The sequence below is a fragment of the Perognathus longimembris genome, chromosome 21, assembly GCF_023159225.1.
Source record: "Perognathus longimembris pacificus isolate PPM17 chromosome 21, ASM2315922v1, whole genome shotgun sequence".
NCBI lineage: Eukaryota > Metazoa > Chordata > Mammalia > Rodentia > Heteromyidae > Perognathus > Perognathus longimembris.
Window position 1 is genome coordinate 2,687,667 of NC_063181.1, and position 25,816 is coordinate 2,713,482.

A 25,816-nucleotide genomic window follows, 5' to 3' on the forward strand; every position below is an offset into this window, starting at 1 on the left:
GGAGATTTTATTTCTGTATGGTTTATCTTGGAATTTGTTTCTGAATTTTATTTAAATATTAATAGACTCGATTAACATTTACCTTTGCTTTTGCTTTAGCCTGAGTTTTTAAAAAGAAATAGATCATGGCATCGTAAGGCAAAGACTTTACAACACTGTATAGCTGTAGTTTGCCTACTGTTAATCATTTTGTATTAAAAGAAACAAAGTGTCGAGGACGAAGACCCTTGGTAAAGTTAATGTTAAAGTGCCATGGAGCTTTTTGGTTCTGTTTTTGTTTTGTTTTGTAGGTTAACCTGCATGATAAAATATTGAAGCAGTTTGGAAGGTTATGGTCAGGCTCTTCCAGGAACCACCAATGCGCAACAAAACCTAGACAGACTTACTTTTGGTGACAAGTTGAGGATTTTTTTTTCCCAGCTGCTCTCTGAGAAGCTTCACCATTGTGAAAAATCACACTTATAATTAGTAGCAATTTATAATTATAATTTATAGATAGGATTTTGTGTCTGGAAAGCATACAATTATGAGTTGCAAACATTTTTGTTACCTGTTTTTATCCTGTAATTTGTTTATTTCACTGGTCTGGTCCAAAATCTGTTTTTCTAACTTGTTGGTAGAAAGGGAATGTTCCAGAAGCTGAAGTTCAAGTCTTGTCGTCTGGTTTAGGACCTAAGAGGGACAATGAAATCCCAAGTTATCCTTTATAATCAGTCATTTCACACCTACCTTTTAACTCAGTCATCCAAATGGCCAGAAAACATAATATATTATTTGTTAGCTCCAGTCTTCTATGTTGGCATATACCATGCTTTTCATTTTCCAAAAGGGCTTGATATCATGAGTTACATCCAAATGTGTTATACTTATTTGTCACATTTTTACTTTAGAAAGCACTTAATAGCTCTGGACCGTGGCATTTGTGTCAAGTAACATAATGCTATTTTTTCTGTCCTATTTTATTGTTTCACACAGCAAGACGAGTGAGAGTATAAATGACTGTATTTTGGAAATCAAAATCATTTTTTTTAGTTTTTTTCCTCCCACAGAATGTTCTCATGCTTCTTGTTTGTCAGTAGACAAAAGCATGCGAAGTCACATGCTTCCATTATATAAAAATAGAGCTCACAGTTAGCCTGTCCTAGTGTGGGTCTACAGGGTTTGCCTTTTATTTTCTCTTTGCCATTTTTCCGTTTCCTATTGAAAACATCTCTCCAAACCAATTAGGAAACAATAAAATCTCAATATAAAGTGGAAGGGCAGCTCTGGGGGGCGGGCCCCTCCGCCGGGGGGTGGGGGGGGTGGGGGGGGGACTAGTGCGGTGGCTTTCCCATTGTGCTCAGGCCTCTCTGCGCAGCTGGCCGCTTTCCAGCGGGAAGAATCCGTGACTCACATCCTTGCGTCACGGCGCTGCAGGATGTGAGATCACCTGTGCACGCGGGGCCGGGCCGTTGCCAAAGCACAGTCCTGGAAGCGTCGCCGTTTGCGGGGAGCCCCGGCTGGCCCGCAGCTCGCCGAGGCCCCATCATGAACACGGCCCCGTGACCGAGCCAAGCACCCACGTTGCAGAGTCAGGCTACATTTGGGGGGCACACGTGCCGCGCTGACATTTCCCAGCGAGCTGGGAACTCAAGTCTCCCGCTTAATTCGTAAGAATTAGAAAATCACTGCAGTCTGGGGGAGAGGCTAAGGAGGATGCCGCCCAGACCCTGCCTCGCCCAGGAGCAACCGCAGTGCCACCCGCCTGGTTCCCAGACGCAGCGCCCGGGACCTGCTTCTGAAGGTGACAGCCCCGCCACACGATGGCTGTCCCTGCCACCCCCAGCCCCCAGCCACCCCCCTGCGCCCGGTTCCCAGCCTCTCGTGGGGGCAGGCTGGGAGCGGGGAAGCAGAACTTCCCTTACTGTGTGCGGGGCTTACTTGCGCCTCCACGTCGGTTAACTTGCGCGTTTGCTCCGCCGTTTGGTTCAGCAGGTTCGTCCCTATTTCTATCATGACGGCTGTCTGGTTCTGCACCGCGTTCTGCTGCACCTCCACCATTTCTTTCTTCATGTTGTCCTGGATGTAGTTCTCCAGCTAGAGCGGAACAGGCGTGGGGAGACGGGCGTTAGAGCAGCCGGGAACCTCAGCCTCCTGCCGGCCGTCTCCTTCTTCTAAGAAGGCCGTTGGGTGAGCGGGCCTCGCTCTGGGGGAAGCGGGTGTGCGCCCGGGCCAGTTGTCTGGGGCAGGGAATACGTCGCACCCCGGGACTGGCGGGATTAGAACCTGACGTGCGCGTTTGCTGCAGACCCCTTCCTCTGTGCTTGTCTCGCTCCACACTGCAGTCCAGAGCACCATCACTCTCCCCCCCCCCGCCCCACCCCCACCCCACGGAGCAGACCAAGTCAGCGCAAACCAGGCCATCAATGACAAAGGCCTGTCCTCAAAGCCTTTACCGTTATTTGACTTAAAATTGATCAGAAGATTTATTTTAAGATTAAAAAAACAAAACCACCTAATGGTCCATCAGCCATCCCTCCTCTGGGCCCTGTTGGGAGAACCCGGTACTAAAGTCAAGCTCTTCCCCCAGCTTGCTCAGACTTCCTAGTGTCTGAGCTTCCCAACTTCATTCTTTCTCTGCTAGTTCCCTAACGATTTCCCCCTACCTTTCAGTAAACATAACGTTTATTATTCAAATTCTGTCTCAAAGAATTTCGCATAGCCACCCCCCACCGTCATCATGGGGATAAAGGAATGTGTGAGGTTAAAGTTAAAGCCAGGCCCTGCAGAGGAGCTAGCCGGTTACTTAGTTACTCCTAACACCCAACAGAGATTCCTTCCAGGAAGTTGGGAGTTTAAGCATGTACAGGAAGTGCAGTTTGGTGTGGGTCCATACTTGAGAAATACTCGTTCACAAACTTGTGCAAATAAAAATCTTAACTTTGTTATTTCAGTGTTTGAGAACTAAATTTTAGAAGTTCTGTCCATTCCCACTGTAAGGCGTACAACCAGGAGGGCTGAGGAGGCCTTGGGGCTCCTCCCTTCCCCAAAGCCGCCGGGTCCAACGCAGTGACACCTGCCGGGAGCCAGGACGCGACTGCTGTGATCTGAGCGTTTTGAGGCACGTGCCAGCTCAAAATTAGACAGGCAGGCATAGCTTTTAGAAAGAAAATTTCCTGGTTTTATTACCTTATCTTGTTTTTAGCTTGAAAACAATAGAAGACCTTTTTAAAATTACCACTGTCTGGCTGTTCGCGTTGATTCCACGTTATACACAAATAGGGGTACATGTACAGACACACGGGTACACAGGTGCACATGTACACACACAGGTGTACATGTATACATACACGAGTGCACATGTATACACACACAGGTGTACATGTATACACACACAGGTGTACATGTATACATACACGAGTGCACATGTATACACACACAGGTGTACATGTATACATACACGAGGGCACATGTATACACACACAGGTGTACATGTATACATACACGAGTGCACATGTACACACACACAGGTGCACATGTATACATACACGAGTGCACATGTACACACACACAGGTGTACATGTATACATACACGAGTGCACATGTATACACACAGGTGTACATGTATACACACACAGGTGTACATGTATACATACACGAGTGCACATGTATACACACACAGGTGTACATGTATACATACACGAGGGCACATGTATACACACACAGGTGTACATGTATACATACACGAGTGCACATGTACACACACACGGGTGCACATGTATACATACACGAGTGCACATGTACACACACACGGGTGTACATGTATACATACACGAGTGCACATGTATACACACACGTGTACATGTATACATACACGAGTGCACATGTACACACACATGGGTGTACATGTATACATACACGAGTGCACATGTACACACACACGGGTGTACATGTATACATACACGAGTGCACATGTATACACACACGTGTACATGTATACATACACGAGTGCACATGTACACACACATGGGTGTACATGTATACATACACGAGTGCACATGTACACACACACAGGTGTACATGTATACATACACGAGTGCACATGTACACACACACAGGTGTACATGTATACACACACAGGTGTACATGTATACATACACGAGGGCACATGTATACACACACAGGTGTACATGTATACATACACGAGTGCACATGTACACACACACAGGTGTACATGTATACATACACGAGTGCACATGTATACACACACACAGGTGCACATGTACACACACAGGTGTACATGTATACATACACGAGTGCACATGTATACACACACAGGTGTACATGTATACACACAGGTGTACATGTATACATACACGAGTGCACATGTATACACACACAGGTGTACATGTATACATACACGAGGGCACATGTATACACACACGGGTGTACATGTATACATACACGAGTGCACATGTATACACACACGTGTACATGTAGATCTTGAACTGCTGCAACTTACGATGTGTATTTACAGACAGTTGTTACGTGTGCAGTGTATTTGCATTAGTGTCTACACAGTGTATACAATTTTAAAGGCATGTATCGTTGACTTTTGTCAGCATCTCTCAGTTGTGCAGAGGGGGTCTCTCCGTAGCATGTCTGTTTATGTATGCGGCGCATCTGGGTCGGAGACCCCGCTTCACTCTTCCTTGCATGTAGAGTTAAATAAAGTGAGTGCCGTAGGATCTTGCTGATGAAAACACACTGATCATTTTCTCTCTTTGGGAGAAAAAGATTTGTGTTCTGACACTTGAAGTCACACAAGTGAGGTTCTGAGAGAAAAGGTGTGTGACCTGACAGGTGATTCCTCTGGAAGAACAAAGAAAGAGACCTTTGTTCTTCAGAAGTGACGGCCAGGGCTGGGGATACAGCCTAGTGGCAAGAGTGCCTGCCTCGGATACACGAGGCCCTAGGTTCGATTCCCCAGCACCACATATACAGAAAACGGCCAGAAGCGGCGCTGTGGCTCAAGTGGCAGAGTGCTAGCCTTGAGCGGGAAGAAGCCAGGGACGGTGCTCAGGCCCTGAGTCCAAGGCCCAGGACTGGCCAAAAAAAAAAAAAAAAGAAGAGTGACGGCCGCCATGCCAACCTCACGGACAGTGGTTAATGGTCACGGGCCCTTCGCCTTGCCTGGACCGTGCTGTAGACCTTATAGCCGACTCGAGGTGTCTCACTGAGGGCTGGAGTTTCGGAGGGCGGCGTTAGTCCACCAGAGGCCACATCACCACAGCGGCTGGCGCTGGGCTTCCTGGGGGTTTCGCTCCCCTCTGGGCCCAAGCTTCTGACGTATGTAAGGATGGGATATGACGGCTTGCCTCCCGCCTAATCGCCCCAGGTCAAGCCAGACGCCAGGTGCGCATGGTCGGGCTTGACCACAGCCTGTCCGCAGGCGGCTCATTCCAACCCAGGCCTGGCTGAAAGTCCCCCGTCACCACCCCCAGGCAGGACATTCCACTCCGGACCTAACCCAAAGTACCGGCCTCAGCTCCCCAGCAATCAGAGCCCGAGTTGTACGCCTTTGTTTCCTTGTTAAGATCCGTGTCAGCGGGACCCCAAATCCAGTCCCGCACACAACCTCCGTTCCCCAGAGCTGGTTGCGTCCCTCGCTGTTATCCTTCAATGAACAGCCTTCGCTTGTGGAACAGGGAGTCTGGCCCACGGCCCTTTTCCCTGCTCCTCCATTTTCCTAACGCTTAGCAGCAGACCCACCATGTGGCACTCGGCCAAGTAAACCCAAAACAAAAACTACCCATGCCCCTTATCTCCTAGGGCATGACTACAGACCTTGTTTTGCTTTTCCCCCCAAAAGTCAATTCTTAGAAATAGAATATGAGTGCCCCTCACTTACTGTCACCATGAGCATCTTTATTTAAGCAAAGCCTTTGAGCCTTTCCGCCAGTCACTGCGTCTCAGGAGCAACATTGAGGAGGGAAGTCCCTTTAGCTGATCCACGCTGGTAGATGGATTTTCACCAGACTTTCTCCGTCCCTGGACATGGGTGAAGGGTTCATTCCTAGCTTGTCGCCCTGCGCTTTCTTTCTGGCATGCGTCTCTCTTATTTTTACTGTCTGTGGTGCCACCAGAAGTACATCTGCCCCATGAGACTGCACTCCGCTTACACTCCCGTACTGGAGCTCCCTCCCACTGGCTGCTTCGTGCTGTCTTCCTTGGCACACGCCTCCCGTCCTGGTCATGGCACTTAGCTGCTCCTATCAAAAACCCATCTCCTGTGGGCAAGTTCGCCTCCCTGCGGAACCTTGACTCTGCCCTCGTTTCTGCAGATGACCGCACCGCGGTTGAGAGCTACGGGCACTCAGAGCTTCTGCGCGGGAAGACACAGTCAGCGGCTCTGGAGCTACTTCCTCACTCAGAGTCACACGTCCTACGTGACGGCTGTCCCCGTCGTTATTCTATAGGTGCATGGACAGGGGGTTGGTTGCTACAAAAAAGACGGGCACTCCCAACTTTAAAACTTGGCGACACCAGGAAGCTTAAGCAATCCAAATACAATAACTTAGCACAAGGAACACATAGAGAGAGAGAGAGAGAGAGAGAGATGCTAAGGGAAAATGGGTTCTGGGGTTTTTCTATTGCTCCCCCAACATCTTGAATGATCAACTTTGACGAGAGCAATAAGTCCACTAGTGGGGGAACCCTGGCCGATTGATCCCATATTAAAACGTTCCCCAGCTGCCCTTCTCACCACGATTATCTTCCTTATTTTTATACCAAAATAAAAATCATCTTGCAGTCGGCTGGCGCTCAAGGAAAACACAGATAGTGTGCAAAAACTAAGTCAGCTTGGGGTGCTGGCGTTGGTTCCCAACCAACTATAGCTGCTGGCTGAGAAATTACATCATTTCCATTTAAACAATGCCAAGTTCCTCGTGTCCCTTTCACTCGCTAGTTCTTATCCATTGGAGGAGCCTCATTTTCCTGGAAAAGTCACAAATAATTTGAGGTTTCCTTAGAAACCTATCACTGTATCATCTAAGTTTATAAATGAGATATTCAAACTCTCTCTCTCTCTCTCTCTCTCTCTCACACACACACAAACACACACACACACACACACACACACACACACGATCCTGTATTCCACCTAACTCCTGCCCTCCTCTGTAATGCGGGTCCTCAGGCACCCCTCCCTCCCTCCCCCCCCCCCCCCCCGCTGTCCCACTTTCAATCAGATTGATCCATCGGTGGCTCAAATTATTCCCTGTCTACCTGTTGGCTCAAGTCCAGATTCCTTCCCTTGGAAACCTACAAAGACTGGCGTTGTATTATCTCCTTGGCCTCTCTCCGGTCTATTTTGCATTGCTATCACAAAATTTCCTGCGACTAGGTACTTTGTGATGACAACGAAACGTTTTCTGTGAAGCGTGCATAACCCCAGCTGCAAGGCCAGCGCCTCACGCGAAGGGATGATGGGAGGCTCAGAGTTCAGCAGGAGCCCAAGGAAGCTAGTGAGGCCTCCTCGCCAAACGAGCCGGCGTGGGGGTCCACGCTGTCATCCCGGAAACTCAGGAGAGGGCACAGGAAGACTGGGATCCAAGGCCAGCCTGGACAGAAATCAGGCTTTCTTAAAAAAAATAATAACTAGAGGCAAAAAGAGGAAGGAAGCAATAAGTGGAAGAGCACTTGCCTCGCAGGTGAAAGACCCCGAGGCGCAAGACCTAGCCCCGCCGGACAGACAAACCATCAGCTCAGCGTTCAGGAGTCTGGACCATGCCCTGCCCCCTCTGGGGTGAGCCGCCGGGCTGCATGACATCACAGGCATGACATCACAGCCGAGCCCGTCACCGGAGGAAAATGAACGAGATGGAAGCCGGCGAGATGGTCCCGGCCACCCCAGGACCACACCGTCCATCCCACAAAGCCTTGGGACGCGCTCCGTCCGCCTGCCCCCGCTGCCCCGGCCGGCCCGGCCCTCCCCGGCGGCCTCTTGCCGGCGGCCAGCAGCATACCAGAAGCCTTCTGTATGGTTTTCCTTTCCTAACCCTGCAGGTTGACATTCCTCTGCTTCCAAGCGACATTCTGTCACCATTGCCCATACCTACCCCAGCGACAACAGGCAGAAGCATTCTCTCTTATAATTACTTTGAAAACTGGAGGACAGGACTCTCAAGCCCCGGATCTTCTGTTTGGAAGGCTTTTGACCTAATGTTCTTGGTTCTCTCTCTTGAGGGAACTCTGAGACAGCGGTTGAGATTTCCAGGCAAAAATGGCAAAATGAGGCTCGCCTCCTCCTCCTCCTCCCTCCTCCGCAACGCAGACGTCGCAGCCGCCCCTGGCCTCGTCGCGGCTCGACCGCCTTCCCCCGCCTCCTCTCTCCCTCCTCCTCTATTCCCTCCTCCTCCTCCCCTCCTCCTCCGTCCTCCCCTTCCTCGCCTCCCCTCCTCCCCTCCTCCTCCTCCTCTCTTCCTCCTAACTCATCCTCCTGCTCCACCTCCTCTCTTCCTCCTCCTCATCCTTCTGCCCCCTCCTCCTCCTCCTCTCTTCTCCCTCCCCCCTCCTCCTCTCCTCTCTTCCTCCTCCTCCTCCTCTCTTCCTCCTGCTCCTCCTCCTCCTCTCTTCCTCCTCCTCTCCTCCCCCTCCTCCTCCTCCTCCTCATCCTTCTGCCCCTCCTCCTCCTCCTCTCTTCTTCCTCCCCTCCTCCTCCTCCTTTTCCTCCTCCTCCTCCCCTCTTCCTCCTCCTCCTCCTCTTCCTCCTCTTCCTCCTCCTCTCTTCCTCATCCTCCTCCTCCTCCTCTCTTCCTCCTCCTCCTCCTCCTCCTCCTCCTCCTCCTCCCCCTCCTCTTCCTCCTCCTCCCCTCCTCACAAAGCTGTTGGGCTTTAAATCTTGATTCTACTGGCCTGCGTGGTTGTGTGGTCAGCCGTGGTGATCGGGTCAGGACCTTGTCCTATACCTGGGAAGCCCCACAGAGGCCTTACCATGGTCAGATCACCTTCGATGCCCTTGAGTCGGGAAGCAAGCCTTCCCGACGGCTCTGCGTGTGGGTCCCGAACTTGAACCGCACAACCCAGAGAATGAATGTCCAATGAATGAACCCAATGAATGTCCAGCTTCCCCCTTCTTTCTTTCTGTCCTTATTGGGTTTTTGCACATTAATTGTAAGGCACCACAGTGGGTGTTGGAGAGTGAGGAGGAGAGCCGGTCTTCTTGCTGGGGGCCCCACGGGGCACGGGGTTGTCCAGGAGCGTCCTGTCCGCGCTGCGCCTGGTCTGCCCTCTTTCCTTTGTGTCACTGGAGTGCCTTGCAGTTCCCTGGGCACGCCAGCCTCTTCCCCGAGGTCACACGCTGTGCAGTTCCCCAGTGTCCTCCCGGGGAACTCAGCTGACGCGGGCATCGCCCTTCCTGAGACACCACCGCCCGAGTGTGCGCGGTCCGAGGTGTGCGCGGCCCCGAGTGAGCGCGGCCCGAGTGTGCGCGGCCCAAGTGTGCGCGGCCGAGTGTGCGTGGCCCGAGTGAGCAGCCCGGTGTGCGCGGCCCGAGTGAGCAGCCCGAGTGTGCGTGGCCCGAGTGTGTGTGGCCCGAGTGTGCAGACCAAGTGTGCGTGGCCCGAGTGTGCAGCCCGAGTGAGCGCGGCCCGAGTGTGCAGCCCGAGTGTGCGTGGCCCGAGTGCGCACGGCCCGAGTGGTGCGCGGCCCGGGTGTGCAATCCAAGTGTGCGCGCCCCGAGTGAGCAGCCCGTGTGCGTGGCCCGAGTGTGCGCGGCCCGAGTGTGTGCGGCCCGAATGTGCAATCCGAGTGTGCGCGGCCCGAGTGAGCAGCCCGAGTGTGCGCGGCCCGAGTGTGCGTGGCCCGAGTGTGCAGCCCGAGTGTGTGCGGCCCGAGTTGTGCGGCCCGAGTGTGCGCGGCCCGAGTGAGCAGCCCGAGTGTGCGCGGCCCGAGTGAGCAGCCCGAGTGTGCGCGGCCCGAGTGTGCGTGGCCCGAGTGTGCAGCCCGAGTGTGTGCGGCCCGAGTTGTGCGGCCCGAGTGTGCGCGGCCCGAGTGAGCGCCCGAGTGTGCGCGGCCCGAGTGTGCAATCCGAGTGAGCAGCCCGAGTGTGCGCGGCCCGAGTGTGCAGCCCGAGTGCGAGGCGCTGCTCGGCTCTCTCGGCGGCCACGTCCCGCCGCCCTCACTAGGCCACACCCCTCCCCCAGCGCCTTCCCCAGGGCCCCGAGTCTACGAAGGAGCCCCGCCGTCCCCCCCAGAACATTCCAGTCACTTTCCCCGGACATGGCGACCGCGTCTCATCCGACACAGGCCTGCAAACGTCCGTGGGCCGGTGGCGCGGCTCGCCTGGCGCTGGCTCCCGGGGTCCCCGGTGCCCGGGCTCCTCCAGAGGGCCCTGGGGAGGCTCGTGGTCACCCGCAGCCTGCCGTGCCCCGGCTCACAGACGCGCAGGACTGACACCTGCCCGCCGAGGCACTCGAGGCAGCATCGGGGCCCGGCTGGTGCGGGGCGCCGCCACAGCAGACACGCCTTCCGCGCGCCCGCCTTCATCTCCGCAGAGGCCCGCATTCCTGGCCTGGGCTTCCCCAGGAGCAGAGCCTGAGAGCAGGCAGGCATGCAGGAAGTTTATTTAGGAAGTGGTCCCAGAGAGCGGGGGGGGGGGGGCAGGGAGGCCACAGAGACGGCCAGTTCAAACAGCTTCAGATCTGGGGGGGGGGGGGGGCTGGTGAGAAATTCCACTGGACCTTCCGGGGAGCCGTGACCCGTCACCTGGACGAGGAGGGCGTGGCCGCCCGCCGTGGCCTGGCCACGCGGCCCAGGTTCCCACGTGGAGCCCCGGGCGGGCGGGCGGGGCAGGGCGGCGGGCAGGCTCCCGGCCAGGCCCGGCTCTGGGAATGGCACAAGGGGTTTGAGAGGTCAGGGAGGCGGTCCCTCCCCAGGACGCCGCGGTGGCACTGTCCAGCCTCGTGGGGAAGGGAACGCCGAGGCTATGCCAACATCAGCACCCCTCGCGGGTCCTGCAGAGGCTGCCGGGCGGTTTGAACCGCGCGGAGTCACGCGCCATCCCAAAGAGCAGCCATGGAGATCCAGCCCTGAGGACGCCATGGAAGGATGCAGGCTACAGCGTGCTCGTTACCACACCCCGCTGCCTTTAAGGCCCACTGAGAAAGAGGAATAATAGCAACGTGAGCGCAGTTCACAGCCCCTCTCTCACTGCACCGCGTCTGTCTATGGGCGTGCCTTCGGAGCCAGGCTGCCGGCCCGAGTGACAGGGTGGACGCGGGGGGGGGGGGGGCGCCCCCTGCCCGGTCCCAGATCGTCTGTGCGACTTGCGCCTTCCCTCACCTTGCGTCCTCTGTGATCTGGACACACGGGTCCCACATAGGTCAGGTGACAGGCCTGCGCCACTGTGCCCCCATGTAGGGAGCCCCACAAACCTTCTCCGCGGGGTGGCCTTGAATCGCGATCTTCCTCCTCTCAGCCTCCCAAAGAGCTAGGCTTGCGAGCCCCCGTTTTCACTGCTACTCTACGCCGGACTTGCACGTCCCGGGTCACGGTGACTTAACGGGCGGCCGGAGGAAGGGGAAGGGGACTTTTTCCTAGAAGATGCCGCCCAGCCATAGTAGCTGCTTCTCCCGTATCCAGATGCGGGGAAGCTCGCTTCCTTTCTGAGGCGGCGTAGGCTCCGGCCATGCTTGAGCAATCTGAGAGCACCTGTGGGCATCGGCTGAATGCTAGACAGACCCAGCTAAGCCCCCTGCGCGTCTGCTTGTCCCGACAGGTGCAAAGAAAATTCCAGTGGGGAGAATCTCTGAGGCGACACTGGGCACGGTGGAAAGCTACTGGGGCTCATCTGCGGTAGCCAGGGAGCACGGGTGTGGCGTTTGGCATCTGAATGTGCGCTGCCGCCCCCGCCCCGCCCCCCGCTGCCAGCTGTGGGGATGTGTCCCAGGGTGGGTGGCCGCTGATACCCTCCCGCCGGCTTCACCCTGAGAAGAACGCCCGCACACCAAGGCGGGTGCCCCTCTGGCCGCAGCCAAGAGCGAGGACATGCCGCCTGTGATCGGAGGCCCCTCACGGGGGAAGAAAGCAGCCCCACCTGGCGAGCATCTCCCCGGGCAATGCCCGCCGGGGCTTAGACGAGAAGCGTGCTCTTTCCGTGTTGCCTGTCGGGCTGACAAACCTCACCAGAAAGCTGGAGCTTTAAAAAATGTGTAACTTAATGACTTTATTACAGCTTGCCTTCACGCTTTGCTGAACTAGTTAGGAGAGAGAAGTCCGCCTCTTCTTTTTGATTAGATTATCTCTCCTTTAACCTCTGGTTCAATTCCCATTTTCCCAAGTGTTTAAAAGTACAAGTTTTCTCATATTTCCATATTTATTTACAGAGCTCCAGTCCCCTTGTGTGCACATACTTTACAGGATTGTACATCTGCTTGTGCTTTGCAGAAGCTAAAAGTCCCCAATCTTTTTATAACTCACATTAGAAACACAAATTATTTGCTTAACAAGGCTCTGTTTGCACATTAATCTTCTGTCTCCTTTTTCTTTTTCCCTTCTTTCCTACGCTGGGGGTTCAACTCAGGGCTTCCTGGATGCGAAGCAAGCGTGACAGCACCTGAGGTAGCACCGGCTTCCCCCTTCGCTCGCCTTGGGAATTTGCTTGGTATTGAGACAGGGTTTTGCTCTCTCTGCCCAGGCTGCTTTCCAGCTCACAGCCCTCCCCCTGTCCTCTGCCCCTGCGTCCTTCGCCCCCGGGATTACGGGCCGTGCCGCCACCCATCTCCACAGTCATCGTTAAGGGGATTATGCATGGTAAGCGTGTCAGCAAACTTAGTTTACATCTCACCATCGGCAGGATTTTTATAATAAAATAAGAAGCAATACAGCAAAAACAAGACGACAGCCGACACCCAAGTCGCATGGCAAGACACGAGACATTATTACGGCTTTTCTTGTTATGATAACTTACCTTTCGTTCATGGATCTGAAATTATCAAGCACGCCTCAGCGTGCCTACCATTTGCCCTTTGCATGTTGGATCCCATTCTCTGCTTTGGAAGGCCGTGGGCAACCCTTTAAGCGTGTGTTCTGCTTGTGTCTCTGGCTCTCCGTCCAACAAGATGCTCTGCAGGCCACATGCACTGTGTTGGGGGGGGGGGTCCGTTTGATTCCACTGAGAAGAAAGGTTGGGCTGGGAATTGCAAATGGTGATTATGACGTTGGACAAATCACGGAGCACCCAATTATGTCTTCCAAGGCCTGACCCAAAATAAGCAAGTATCTTACCACAAAATATAGGTTGTGCTGAACTTCTCATTACAAAATGCCAGCTCTGGGGGGGGGGGGGAACGCGTCGATCATATTTCTGTGTCGGGGTCGCCCGCTGCCTCACCACTGCTGCAGTGGGAGGAGACACACAAACCTGGCTGTCCAGGGACGGTCCCCGGCCCCAAATGCAGTTTAAACACACACGGTTCTGGTGCGCAGTCAGTCACTTATGCCGAACGGTTCCTTGCACTCCGTTGCACAGCAGGAGGGAATTTGCAGAAGGTGCGGCTGTAGCGATGCGGCGTGCCCAGCTACGCTTTGCAGACACGATTGCGCCTTGCTCGCACACTCGCATGCCGTAGATCACATCCGCCCCGCTGTCCAGACGGAGAGGAGCTGACCCACGCGTTGCGGCCGGGGACACGACTCCAGAGGGAACTTGCTAACTGACGGTCCCTGGTCAGCACCCTTCCTCGGCGTCTCCCCTCCTGTGGGATCCTTCCTTTGCTACGTGTGCTGCTTCACAGAGACGAACAGCTAATGCTCTGCAGCTCAATTTGCAGAAATAATGCAGCGGGTGGTTGTTAGCTTAAAGGCAGCTACAGACACCCGGAGAGGCAGAGGAAGCCAGGGACAGTCGCTGGTGCCCAGTCGCCTTGACATAGACTGAAGTGGACCAAACTTGGTGGTGGTGGTGGTGGTGGCGGCGGCGGCGGCAGTCACTGCTGTCATCGGGGGCCTGGAGAGGAGCTCCTGGGACTAAAGATGCCTCCTACCTTGTTGGGGGCAATCGATGGGTTGCACAGGATGGATTAAATAGGTTCCCATCTCGTAGGGGGCTATGGCCGGCTCTAGGGGGTAAAGGCGCCCCCTAGCTTGGCTTAGTGCCAGGTACTAAGTGAAGTTACATTTCAAAATTATCAAGCCAGTCACTGGTGGCTCACGCTGTAACCCTAGTTACTCAGGAGGCTGAGACCTGAGGATCCCGGTTCAAAGCCAGCCCGGCCCCCAGCAGGAAAGTCTATGAGACACTTAGCTCCAATTAACCACCTAAAACAGTGGGGAGTGGAGCGGTGGCTCAAGTGGTAGCGTGCTGACATTGAACACAAACGCTCAGGACGGCACCCAGGCCCTGTGTTCAAGCCCCGGGACTGGCGCGCCCCCACACACGAAAAGCTCATCCAGCCATAACTCGAGGTCAGTGCGCTCGGCCCATCTCCTTCACTTTGCCCCTCAGTAAAAAAGATGTTTTAAAGGTCAAGATATTTAAAAATGAAATGCCTGACCGATTTTCCTGTGAAGTTGTGACCGCAGTTCCGGGGGCGATTGCGCTCACCCCTCTCTGCACCGTTCCTCGGGCGGTACCTCGGGCAGGCCTAAGAGTGAGCTGTGAAGTCACTGTCTGCAGAGCACTGCCCAAAGAGGGTTAAAGTGGCTGGTTAGGTAAATTAGTAAGTTCACATTCCAAAACATGATTCTTCCCGAATCAAGCATAAAAGGCATGTGCTCTGGGAGGCCCGAGAAAGAATTCATACAGTTCCCATTAGTCCAAAAATAAACCGCTCTCTGAGTCATGCATTGCATTGTGCTGCAAGCTCAGTGGCTTGGAGGGTAGGGAGAAGAGTGGGCTGCTGCACCCACTGTAATGAATGCACAGTTGCCTTGAGAAAAGTGCAACAAATGAATGGATTTAATTCTTCATCGAGTGCCTCTAGTGCAGACAGTTCTCTCTCTCTCTCTCTCTCTCTCTCTCTCTCTCTCTCTCTCTCTCTCTCTCTCTCTCTCTCTCTGGTGGTCTTTTGTTGTTGTTATTGCTGTTGTTTGTGCTGTCCCTGGCTTCTTTCTGCTCAAGGCTAGCACTCTACCACTGGAGCCACAGCTGCACTTCTGGCTTTGGGGGGTTAGTTGGAGATAGGGGTTCCACAGACATCCCCCCCGCCCCGCCTCGCGTGGGACGGCGTCCTCAGCTCTCGGCCTCCTGAGTGGCTGGGTGGGAGGTGGGAGTCAAGGCACTGCGTTTCTTACTTTTGAGTAACACCCTGGCTGAAACGGTTTTATTCCCGCTGTGAGGCTGGGGAAGGGCGTCTTTGAAGCCGGTACAGAAGTGTAAGGGCAGCACAGACGTGAGAATTAAACATAAGCTGCGTCACACTTCTCATCAGTAAACTGGCGTCCACGCGCTTCCTCTGCTGGGTTAAAAGGGAATGGAACACATTAGTTCTCAAACTGTGTGCCGAGGCACCCTTGTCCCCGCAGCACCCTTGACCCCGGCGGGGGAAGCGGCGGTACTGGACGGCTGTCGGCCCGGGACAGGCCGCTGAAAGCAGTTACACTGCCCGACCGTGTCTCTGTGCAAGGCTGGGTTTCAGACGACTGCTGTTGGAGACACAGCAGCACAGGGAAACCGTGAGGCGAGAAGGGGGCTGAGAGGCGTGCCTCTCCTCTGACTGCAGGGTTCGAGAAGCGCCTGCCTGGAGGAGCTAGTCCCTTCACGAGTCGCCGTGGCTGCTCAAGAGACACATCTTTTTCTTTCCATTTCTGTGCACTTGTTTCTCAGCAACCACTACATTGTCAGGGCACAAATAATTAAACTTCTTGAGCCAAATGCATTAAAAAAAATGCAATCATGACGTATGTATTTTAGCTTAGAAGCACTATGGAATAAATTAATTAGAAACCCATGAGAGTCTGGAGCTGGGGAGTGTGGGAATTTATAGCATAGACCCGTGCATTTTGGTAAAAGGTGAGCACAATCTACCTTCTCTTTCCCCGCCTGCACTCCAGCAACTGTCTTTAATTATACTTCTTGTGTTTATGGGAAAACCAGAAAGAGAGAAAGTGCTCATGAGTTGTATAAGAACTCGTAAAGAGAAATACCTCATTATTTCCCTAACTTTCAAGACCATTACGAACACCACCAGGGCTCCCCCGAGTCCTTGGCTGGTCGCTGGCTCGCGGAGGTGCGTGCCCTTGGGGGACGGGGGCGCGTGCCCTTGAGGGGCCGGGCGGAGGTGCGCGGGGATGCGGTGGGTGCCGGGCCGGTGCGTGCAGGGCTGTACCTCCGCCCCGTGGCCCGTTCCTGCCAGGGGTGCGAGTGTGCCCCGAGGCCGAGCGGTTGTGCAACACTGAGTTCCACGAGGAGCGAGCGGGGAGGGCTGAGCCGCCCAGGCCCCCGGGCTCTCCGGATGCTTGTGGTGAAAGCCCAGGCCACCCGGAGCATCGGCTCAGATGGGTTTCGGTCCCGAGGTCCGCCCCCCTCGCTCACCCCGCCAACGGTTCCAATGGAAGCGAGTGGAAAATTCCTGCACCCCGTCACCCTCTGCAGTCAGTCGGAAAAGCCCCCCATTCAGTACCAGCCTTCCCCCCGCACACTGGGACTGTTTTGTTTAGTCCCAACTGGAGGAGAACGAGCCCATTTCCAGGGCTGCTTTTCTGCGTAGCGATGCGGCGGCCGCAGCCCTCCCCCGTGCTGCCGCCGCCGTGCTGCCGCCGGGATCCGGTCCCGGCCCCGCCGGCCAGTCCAGCGCCGGTTCTGAAATCTCGAATCCGCCCGTCTGCCGCAGGCACCGAGGGTCAGACTGAGCGTGCTCCACGCCAGCCTCCACCTCGGGGCTCTGCTTATCCGGCCGGCCTGGGGGAGGGCCGTCGCGCTGGGCGGGGGGGGGGGGGGGGGGGGCTCCCGGAATCCACATCAGGAGTGTTTCTTCCCGCCGGGATGTTGGCAGCTCCTGGGTGGCCTCGGGGGGCCCAAGGTGGAAGAACCTAAGTGCAGGTTTGGGTCACCACGGCGCCCCGCATCCCAGCACGTCCGTGGGGTCCGCTCCGTCGTCCGTGGGACAAAGCCCGTGGCGGCCTGGGACGTGTCCCCCACGTCAGGTCCAGGCCGGCACGCTGGTGATCACCGAGGCAGACGCCGTTCTGGAGCGTGTCTGAGGGTGCTAGAGGCGGGGAGCGGCAGGACCGCCGCGGCCTCCGGAGCCGGGGCCCGGGAGCTTGGGACAGGCCGGCCCTCCTCACTCGCCTGCGCTCCTAACGCCTGGCAAACCCAATGTCGCGAGGAGGCGGACGGACCTGGGCACTCCCTCGAGGCGGCCGAGGCGGCCCAGGTGCACAGATGCCAAAGGTCGCAGCATGAGGGGAACAGCGCAAGGCTTGGCCCAGTTAGAAACGTTTTATAGGAGGGGAAGTTCAGAGAACAAGGCTGCTAGGCCTGGCTTGCCCTCCAGAAAAGTGCTAAACGTCCACCTGTATTAGGACAAAGTCAGGTGCACGCCCACGTGCGTGTGTGTGTGTGTGTGCGGGAAAGCACAATTTAACATAAATAACAAGGCTGGGAATGTGGCTCAGTGGTAGAGGGCTTGCCTAGCCTGCATGAAGCCCTGGGTTCGACTCCTCAGTAGCACGTAAACAGAGAAAGCTGGAAGTGCCGCTGTGGCTCAAGTGGTAGCGCGCTAGCCTTGAGCAAGAACAGCCCAGGGGCAGTGCCCAGGCCCCGAGTTCGGCCTAAGGGAGCCATGGAGATGCGGAAACACGCGGCACAGTGCTCCGCCTTCACCGAGCTCGGAACGCCGCGCGGGCGCCCAGCGCACAGATGGGAATCCTCGATTCTCTGACCTGGGCGGGCCTGGCCAAGGCGGCGGCTCGCAGCTCTCCGCGGGGTGTGGAGAGGGTTCACGTTCTTCCGGGCAGGTTCCAGAAGCGGCGGGGGAGGGGGGCCCTTGACCACAAGGCTCAGCAAGAACCTCAGAGCCGTGTGGGTATCAATCTCTGCCCTGCGCTCGCTCCCCTCCCCAGATGACCCAGAGAGACACTTCCTTCTTCCCCCCCCACCCCACCCCGCCGCCCCACCTCTTTGGAGGAGCCAGTGCCCGGCCACGACAGAACAGCGGGTGCTGGACCTCTCCTGACCCCTCCCCCCACCCCATTCCCCCACCCCAAATGTGTGTGGACTTGTTTGAATCTGTGAAGCTCTGACCTGGAGAAGCCACGGCCCTTGCCGACTGGGGCCGAGGCGCTTTCTCCCTGGAGGGGGAAGATGAGCCTCCCCGGGCTGGGGGGACCCAGCGAGGCGAGCGCCGCATGCCGCAGGGTTAAACGTTGTCCAGCCAGTGCAGCAAGAAGGCCAGGGCTTGCTGTGCGCATCACTCCGAGGGGAGCCGTATTTGAGAATGTGGATGGTTAAATACATTTCACCAAAAGACCCGTGAGTCTCTAGGGTCCTCACTGGACTTGACTTCCACTTGCCAATCTCCACTATCACCTCTTTTAAATACATTTCACTGTATGTCTTAGTTAAAAATTATATTTTTCACTGGGCACCCGTCGCTCATGCCTACAATCCTAGCTACTCAGGAGGCTGAGAACTGAGGATCAACGTGTGAAGCCAGCCTGGGCAGAAACGCCCATGAGACTTTTATCTCCAATTACCTAGCAAAAAGCCAGAAGGGGAGGCAGAGAGACTGAACGGGAAATTGTCATTTTCTGTACATTTTGCCGTGAATTAATTACATATATTAATATGTATATATATATATGAAAAATCATTCACTATTTAGAAAGGACTAAACGAAAGTTATTCTGTTACACCAGGTTGTAGCAGTACACCCAGACAGCTCTCACTCGGGCCTGGCAGTGGTGATACGTTTACACGTATGTGCAAAGTTGCACACCAGGGAAGCAACTTCAAAGGCAGTCCTCCGCTGTGATGCTCTGGGCTTCTTACGCAAATCCTGTCTGTATTTGGACTCTTTCTAATGGAATTGCCTCTGAGGGTCTCCCTTCTTCAGCTATTGAACGCCTTCCGTCCAGGCCCTCGGAGAACGCGACTTCGCCCCGGCTGTGCCGGCGCTGGGCGGCTGTGCCGGCGCTGGGCGGCTGTGCCGGCGCTGGGCTGCCTTCTTGAGGCTAGCCCAGAACAGAAACAAAACCTCTGAAACTCTATGGGAGGCTTTTTGTCACCTTTTCCTCTTTCCTTCTGGTTGGTGGTTTTTCAAGGCAGAGAGATGTGGGCTGCACCCCGCTCCCTTTTAACAGATTGTAGAGCCGAAAGAACATTGGACTGAGAGTCCTTCAGACTGGCGCGCAGCTCAGCCCGCGATGGCGGGAGGCCCTGCCTCCACTGGGAAGGAGGCCGCTGGCGCCGAGGCTGCCCCTTGTTGCTGCCGAGCCTGAGTCCCAAGGTACATTTCGGGCAGCCAAAGGAGAAGTCTGCACTTTGTAGCCAGTTCAGCGGAATGCTGCTAGCTGGCGGCAGAGCTGGGCCCGGTTCAGCTCTCACCCAGACAGTCACGCTGAAGGCACAGGTGTGTGCCCGGCTGCACCCACATGGGGGGGGCGGGGGGCGGGGCATCATCACCCCCCTTCCACAGTGGGGCTGGAAGGGGGCTCGGCCTGTTGCCTGCCTCGGCTGCGGGAGGAGCATGACAGAACGGGGCACCCCCTCACTATGGCACACCTTGGCACTTTATTCATATTCTCTCCCCAAATCCTTCGCACCTAGAAGCTGCACTTGGGTGCCGTGCCTCAGGAAAGGATCCATTATCCTAGCGTCTCTTCCCTCATAAAGTGCTCTGCTTTCTAGCTGGGCCCCCAGCGGCTCATGCCTGTAATCCCAGCGACTCCGAAACGCTCAGATCTAAAGATCAGGGTTCAAAGCCAGCCTGAGTAGGAAAGTCTGTGAGACTCTTATCTCTAGTCACTAAAAAGCTAGAAGGAGAGCTGTGACTCAAGTATCCAAGTGCTAGCCCTGAGCAAACAAACAAACAACCTTCGGGGATAGCACCCAGGTCCTGAGTTCAAGCCCCAGTCCTAGCACACACACACACATACACACAATCTCCATTTTTTATGGAAAAATATATAAAATTCTTATATCCACAAATGATTATGTTTTAATGTACTTTTTGGCTTAGTTTCTTGTTTTTGTCCTTTGTTTGTTTTGGGTTTTTGTTGTTGTTGTTGTTGATCCTAGGGCTTGAACTCAGGGCCTGGGTGCTGACCCTGATCCTCTTTGTGCTCCAGGCTGGCACTCTACCGCATGAACCACAGCCGGTGCCCCTTCCAGCTTTTCCTGGGTAGTTTATTGGAGATAGGAGTCTCACGGGCTTGCCTGCCCCCGGGGCTGACTTCGAACCACAATCCTCAGCTCTCAGCCTCCTGAGTAACTAGGATTGCAAGTGGAGCCACCGGCACCCCGCTCCTGTTAATTGTTTTAAAGGGGAAATGCTGGTTTGATATTCTACAGTGTGATCAAGGTGATCCCAGAAGTAACTTGGAGACCGGTGAGAAGTTGCTCAGAGAGAGAGCGGTTTTGAAACAAAGCAATTAGGGGGGCCCAGCGGAGCCTGGGAGGAAGAGGCCCGGGGTCTTCCGCTGGTCCAAGTTGAACGGCAGAGAGAATGGTCTCAGCTGGAGGAGGGAAGAATGCTGTAAAAGGATTAAGTCCACTTCTCGGGAGGTTTTTAATAGGTTTCGCATCTTTTGTCAACCCACGCAGGCTGGGATTAGGACATGAAAGAACGTAATCTCATGGGGGAAATAGCTAATTAAAATATTAATCTACAGACTACGTAGCCATTTTGGTCCCAATCAGCTGAAACTTCTAGAACATTGCTGAGGAGTGTTTCCTGCTTTATTTTCACCCAGTCACTCGGCTCCATACTACCCTGTCATTGTAAGCATTAGCGCCGTGCCAGCGTGGAGACGGCCACGGGCCTTCCCGACGGGAGGCCCTCCGGGTGGCATCGGAAGTCCCATCGTGGGGAGACAGGGCCCCGCGGCACCTGCGAGTGTGAACGGCACTGGCCTTTCAAGCGGCGGACTGTGAGATGGAGCGTTTCACCCTCCACCAGCTCGTGGAGAGGCTGGGGCCAGGCGCGTGGCAGCTTCTGGGGCTGTCCCCGTGCTCTCTCCTGGTTATCATAGACGGAGACTCGCTTTCACTGTTCTGAACTACAAAGCAGAGTTTCCGGTCCCTGCTTGGCCCAGGCGATCCTGCCGCTTGTCAGCAGCCCGGGCACCGTCCTGACAGGGAAGGGGCGGCGGGTGCCACCCGCCAGCTTTGATCCCGGAGCCGCCACGTGGGGTCAGCCCGATCTGCCCGAGCCCGGGACACCGGGCCTGGGACCGAACCAGGCTCTTCTTCCTCTGGTGCCACATCTGTCCCCTGGGCTGCGCCTGCCGTTCTTCACGCTCTAAGAATGTCCTCACAGGCAGGGCTGGGCAGCGTCCTCCCTCCACTCACCCAACGCCCCGAGCAAACGCTACCTAGACAAGTGTAGGCCCACAGTAAATATTGTTTTAGCAAATAAATAAATGAAATTCAATGACTCGTGCCGCAAGCCAGAAGCACCCAAGAGAGACGGGGGAATCCCGTGGTATTCACTCGCTTACGTCAATGACCTAAGAAATAACAGCGCTTCTGCACAAATCCATATTCATACGCCGCGCCCGGCCTTGGCCCGCAGGTTCCTCCTGCGGACAGGCCAGGGGCCTGCAAGCTTTCCTGTGTTTGTTCTCCGTCCCAGGTGGGCCCCGGGACTGCTAAGCCACACAGTGCCTGGCTGTTCCTGTTCTGTGCTCATTAGTGGGCTTAAAAATATACGTGGCGGGGCTGGGGATATGGCCTAGTGGCAAGAGTGCCTGCCTCATATACATGAGGCCCTGGGTTCGATTCCCCAGCACCACATATACAGAAAATGGCCAGAAGTGGCGCTGTGGCTCAAGTGGCAGAGTGCTAGCCTTGAGCAAAAAGAAGCCAGGGACAGTGCTCAGGCCCTGAGTCCAAGCCCCAGGACTGGCCAAAAAAAAAAAAATATATATATATATGTATATATATATATATATATATATATATATATATATATATATACGTGGGGATTCCATCTGCCACACTTGTTTGGAACAAAGGAGGCGAGATGTAGAAATGGTTTTATTTATTTAGTATCGGGAGGGGTGCTACTGGGCCTTGAACTTGGGGTCTGGGCACTCTCCCTTAGCTTTTTCGCTTGAGGGTAGCACTCTACCACTGAGTCACAGTTGTGCTTCCAGTGTTTTAGTGGTTGACTGGAGATGAGAGTCTCACAGGCTTTCCTGCTGGGACTGGCTTCGAACCAGGGTGCTCAGAACGCAGCCTCCTGGGTTTCTGGGGTTACAGGCGTGAGCCACGGCGCCAGGCTTTGGAGAAAGCTTTCCAGGGAGCGGTCACCACACCTGCCTCTGCCCTTCCCTGCTGCCGCGTTCCCACGGGAGCTCCCGGGGCCACGGCCCCGCGAGGAAGTTGACGGGGCTCCCGCTCAGTCACAAGAGTTGTAGGAAGTAGGAGAAAAACAGTCCTCGTCTAGCTGTCCGTTCCATGGAGGAGGCCTTTGAAGGGTCTGCTTGTGGAACAAAATGCACGTTGCACCTCGTAAGGCAGGGGAGCGCGAGAGGACTCGGCACGTCTGCCGTCATCGAGGAGAATCACACACACACACACACACACACACACACACACACGCACGCACCCCGCCTCCTGGCTGGGTGTGTGGCTGAGGAGCTCAGCCCCCACCCCCACCCCACACACACAGCAGAGCTGCGCGGCTCGGGCCTTAGGAGAGGACTGGAGACCGCGCTGGCGCGCCCTCCTTCTCTGCCATTTTCATGCGTGGAGTTTTTCTTTACCTTGCCCCTATCTTAACCGGCACAACATCCTGGCTTTTAATTCTGGAGGGATTGACCTGAACAGATGCGCACTAGAATGACAGAGCTGCGGAGTCGGAGTCACCTTACGGGTGAAAATGAGCGCCGTGGCCCAGCCTGTGGCTACATTAGTCACCCAGGCATGGTCCTTGTCCCATTCCAATTGCTGCCACTTGCAGGGGGCAAGCTCTTCCCCAACTGTCACAAGCCACACTGACGGCAGTCACAGATTTGGGGATCTGAGCGAGCGGACCACGTGGGTGGGGGGCGGAAGAGGTTGTGACACCCCCCCCCCCCCGACTAACCACGCAGGCCAGCTCTCTGCAGCAGCATGCCGTCCGCGGTTAACGTGGTGTTTGGGAAGCAGGGACTCCCTGGCCTCAGAAAACAAGCATTGTGGATGTGCTGTATGGCATCCATACACAGTAAACAATTCACATCGCGTGTGTGCCGTGTACGCACAGGGCTCTTCCATCACCCCGAGCTAGGGTGCTTGATGTAGAATAGGACGCACAGTAAACCAGTACACTTGCACTTTGCAAGCTACAGTGCGTTGAGCTTTCCTTCCACAGTAGGGAACTAAGTGAGATAAAGGAAACCTCGCCATCGCAGTTGCTTCTTAGCAGTCCTGAACGGAGGGACATCTGCACGCACGCTTTTCCTCTCACGCCGCACACACGCCTCCCTGGCGAGTCGGGAGGTCAGGCGGGCAGCACGGCGGAGGACAGGGGCCGGGAAGGCCTGAGCTGCCCGGTCTCTCGGGACCAGGTCTGAGGTGCGTGTGGAGCTGGTGGTGTTGCTGCGTGTTGTCCTTTTAATCCACGGCTAAGGAAATTTGGCAGCCGCCCACGGTAAGAACGTGTATCCGTGCACACGCACACGAGCGTGTGCACAGCCATGCACACCGCCTCCCGGGCTTTCCTCCCTGGCAGCCCTCACTCGTAGTTTGGCGAGGGGCACCGCAGGGCTCCCCGGTGTCCGCATCGGGCTGCGCGATCGCCGCTCAGAGGGGAAAAAATACCCAGACCGCAGCCCCGCTGCCCAGCTGCTAATCTGTACTTGTGTTGTTCAGAGAAAAATAAAACATGCCAGAGGAAATGTTTACATCCACTTAACGGGCATTAGCCTTATTTTTAATCATTCAGCTTTAAGTGGGTGTGCAGTTTATGGCTGTTTATAAAACACGAGGCATTCATCAGCGTGAAGTAGTTGTTTATTTCCTTTCCCTATTTCCTCTCATCAGGAAAGAAAATACCTTTGGTCTCATAACAGAAGGCCACTCGGTCGTGGCTGCGAGCAGCAGGTTTCGGGGCTGTGTGGAAGCGTGGGAGACGGCCGTCCCGAGGCGTCCAGCCTCCCAGAAACGGCCAGCCCAGCTCTGCTGGGGTCCCAGGCTCGGGCCGGCCCCCCTTCCCACGGCTGGAGGCCGTGCCACGCGCGTGCGCGGCCTGGGTCTGGGGAGAGGCTGCCGGCCAGGGGCCTGCCCCCCTTCCCCTCGGCCCCCTCATGCTCGAGGTTGGGCTTTTCTAATGGGTCTCTTTTTTATTTTTTTTTTCATGTTTGTCGGGAAACATGATACAACAGCCCCGAAAGAAAACACGGGGAACAATGAGGCGCAGATCCCGCCTTTTCTCTCTGACGATCTACAAACAGGCGCGAGCTGCTCCTGTGGATGCTGTGATTACGGCGCTTATCTATCACTGCACTATACACATTGTTTTCTTCCTTGGGACAAAAGCTGTGTTATTATTGCAGGTGCCAAACGCAGAGTGGACAAACAACAGAGAAGTCGCCTTTAGCTAGCTACCCAGAGAGGCTCATGTTTGCTTTTTGCTTTCCACCCGGGCCCCCGGAGCCTATAAACCCAGCCAGGACCCCGGGAAATTGCCTTTCTCAGGTGCATGGTGCGGCACCCAGATAGCACAGGTGCTGAGAGCTCAGAGCAGGTGCCGGGCACTGAAAAGCCAAGCGTGAAGTCACTGTGGATGGCGCTCAGAGAAAGCTGAATTGGGGCTTTTCAAATACCACTGTGCTGCTGTTCAAATATTGACGGCTCCTCTGTGGGGAGGGAGACTGTGGTCACCTAGTAGAGAGTTCCTCCTCTTCTCCCATCTTTAAGGAAGGTTGCAAAGAACTGGGGAGGGTGGGGGAGCCAGGAGCTTTCCTTACAGAAACGCAGGTACCAGTGTGCGCTGAGCCCTGCCTGTGTTTATTTTAGCAGATGATTTGCCGTTGGCAGATCCAAATGTTTACCAGATCAAATGTGTGCTTTCCTTTCTCCCTGGGCTCTGCTACCGTGTGTCCCCCACGCCACAGTAGGTGGCAGAGGTCACTAACCTGACCATGGGATTCTCGCAGAAGCAGAGACGGATAAGCAGATGTCTGGGGTGCCTTTACCTTTCAGGTATGGGGGGACCTGTGCACTTGAGACTTTAAAGCTTAGCCTTAACTGTTGGCACGCCTATGGATTTCAGAAAATCCAAAAGGAGCACATCACAGTAACCTTAGAAGAAGAGAAGGGAGGATTCACCTAGGAAGGTTTTTCAGTGGCATCGTATGGCCGGGTCCTTGGGGTGAGCTGCTGCTTCCTGAGCTTGCGTCTGAACCCTCTCTGGCTACCGGAGCCAGCATTGCGGAGCCGTCATTCATTTAAATCCATGGCTCTAGTGATGCTTTCTCTCCGAACATAAGGGAGATCCTGAGAGCCACATACTAGGATTCGGGATAGTCTGAGATTGAGCTGACACCGCAGTGAAAGACTGAGAAAAGAATTAGGCTTTTCTTGAAAAGAGAAAGTGTTGGAAGGACCTCAGATTGCTCTACCTAGTGACGGTGCCACCGTGTTGCCGCTCAGTGCTTAGCCAGTGCTTATCATCTCGTGTTTGCA

General features: G+C 55.2%; 2 protein-coding genes and 1 long non-coding RNA gene across 4 annotated transcripts in view; 2 read left to right on the top strand and 1 right to left on the bottom strand.

Moving 5' to 3' along the window:
• The window catches only part of Mcph1 (microcephalin 1), a 128,988-nt gene that overhangs the window by 63,873 nt on the left and 39,299 nt on the right, over positions 1-25,816 (top strand). The gene's annotated exons all lie outside the window — the stretch shown is intronic.
• The window catches only part of Angpt2 (angiopoietin 2), a 42,203-nt gene that overhangs the window by 15,407 nt on the left and 980 nt on the right, over positions 1-25,816 (bottom strand). Inside the window, exons 1-3 of one of the 2 annotated variants that reach the window (XM_048330278.1) lie at positions 2,495-3,010; positions 1,921-2,076; positions 551-672 (exon numbers count right to left, since the gene is read on the bottom strand). In XM_048330278.1, coding sequence (XP_048186235.1) covers positions 551-672; positions 1,921-2,052 — 254 coding nt within the window. In that variant the 5' untranslated portion in view covers positions 2,053-2,076; positions 2,495-3,010. Of the gene's footprint in view, positions 1-550; positions 673-1,920; positions 2,077-2,494; positions 3,011-25,816 lie in introns of those variants that run through there. The other variant, XM_048330277.1, reaches the window with a different exon arrangement.
• Positions 13,121-25,578, top strand: LOC125339237. The gene is made up of 3 exons (XR_007208508.1): positions 13,121-13,352; positions 24,093-24,101; positions 25,568-25,578. It is a non-coding gene; the product is annotated as an uncharacterized LOC125339237 (long non-coding RNA).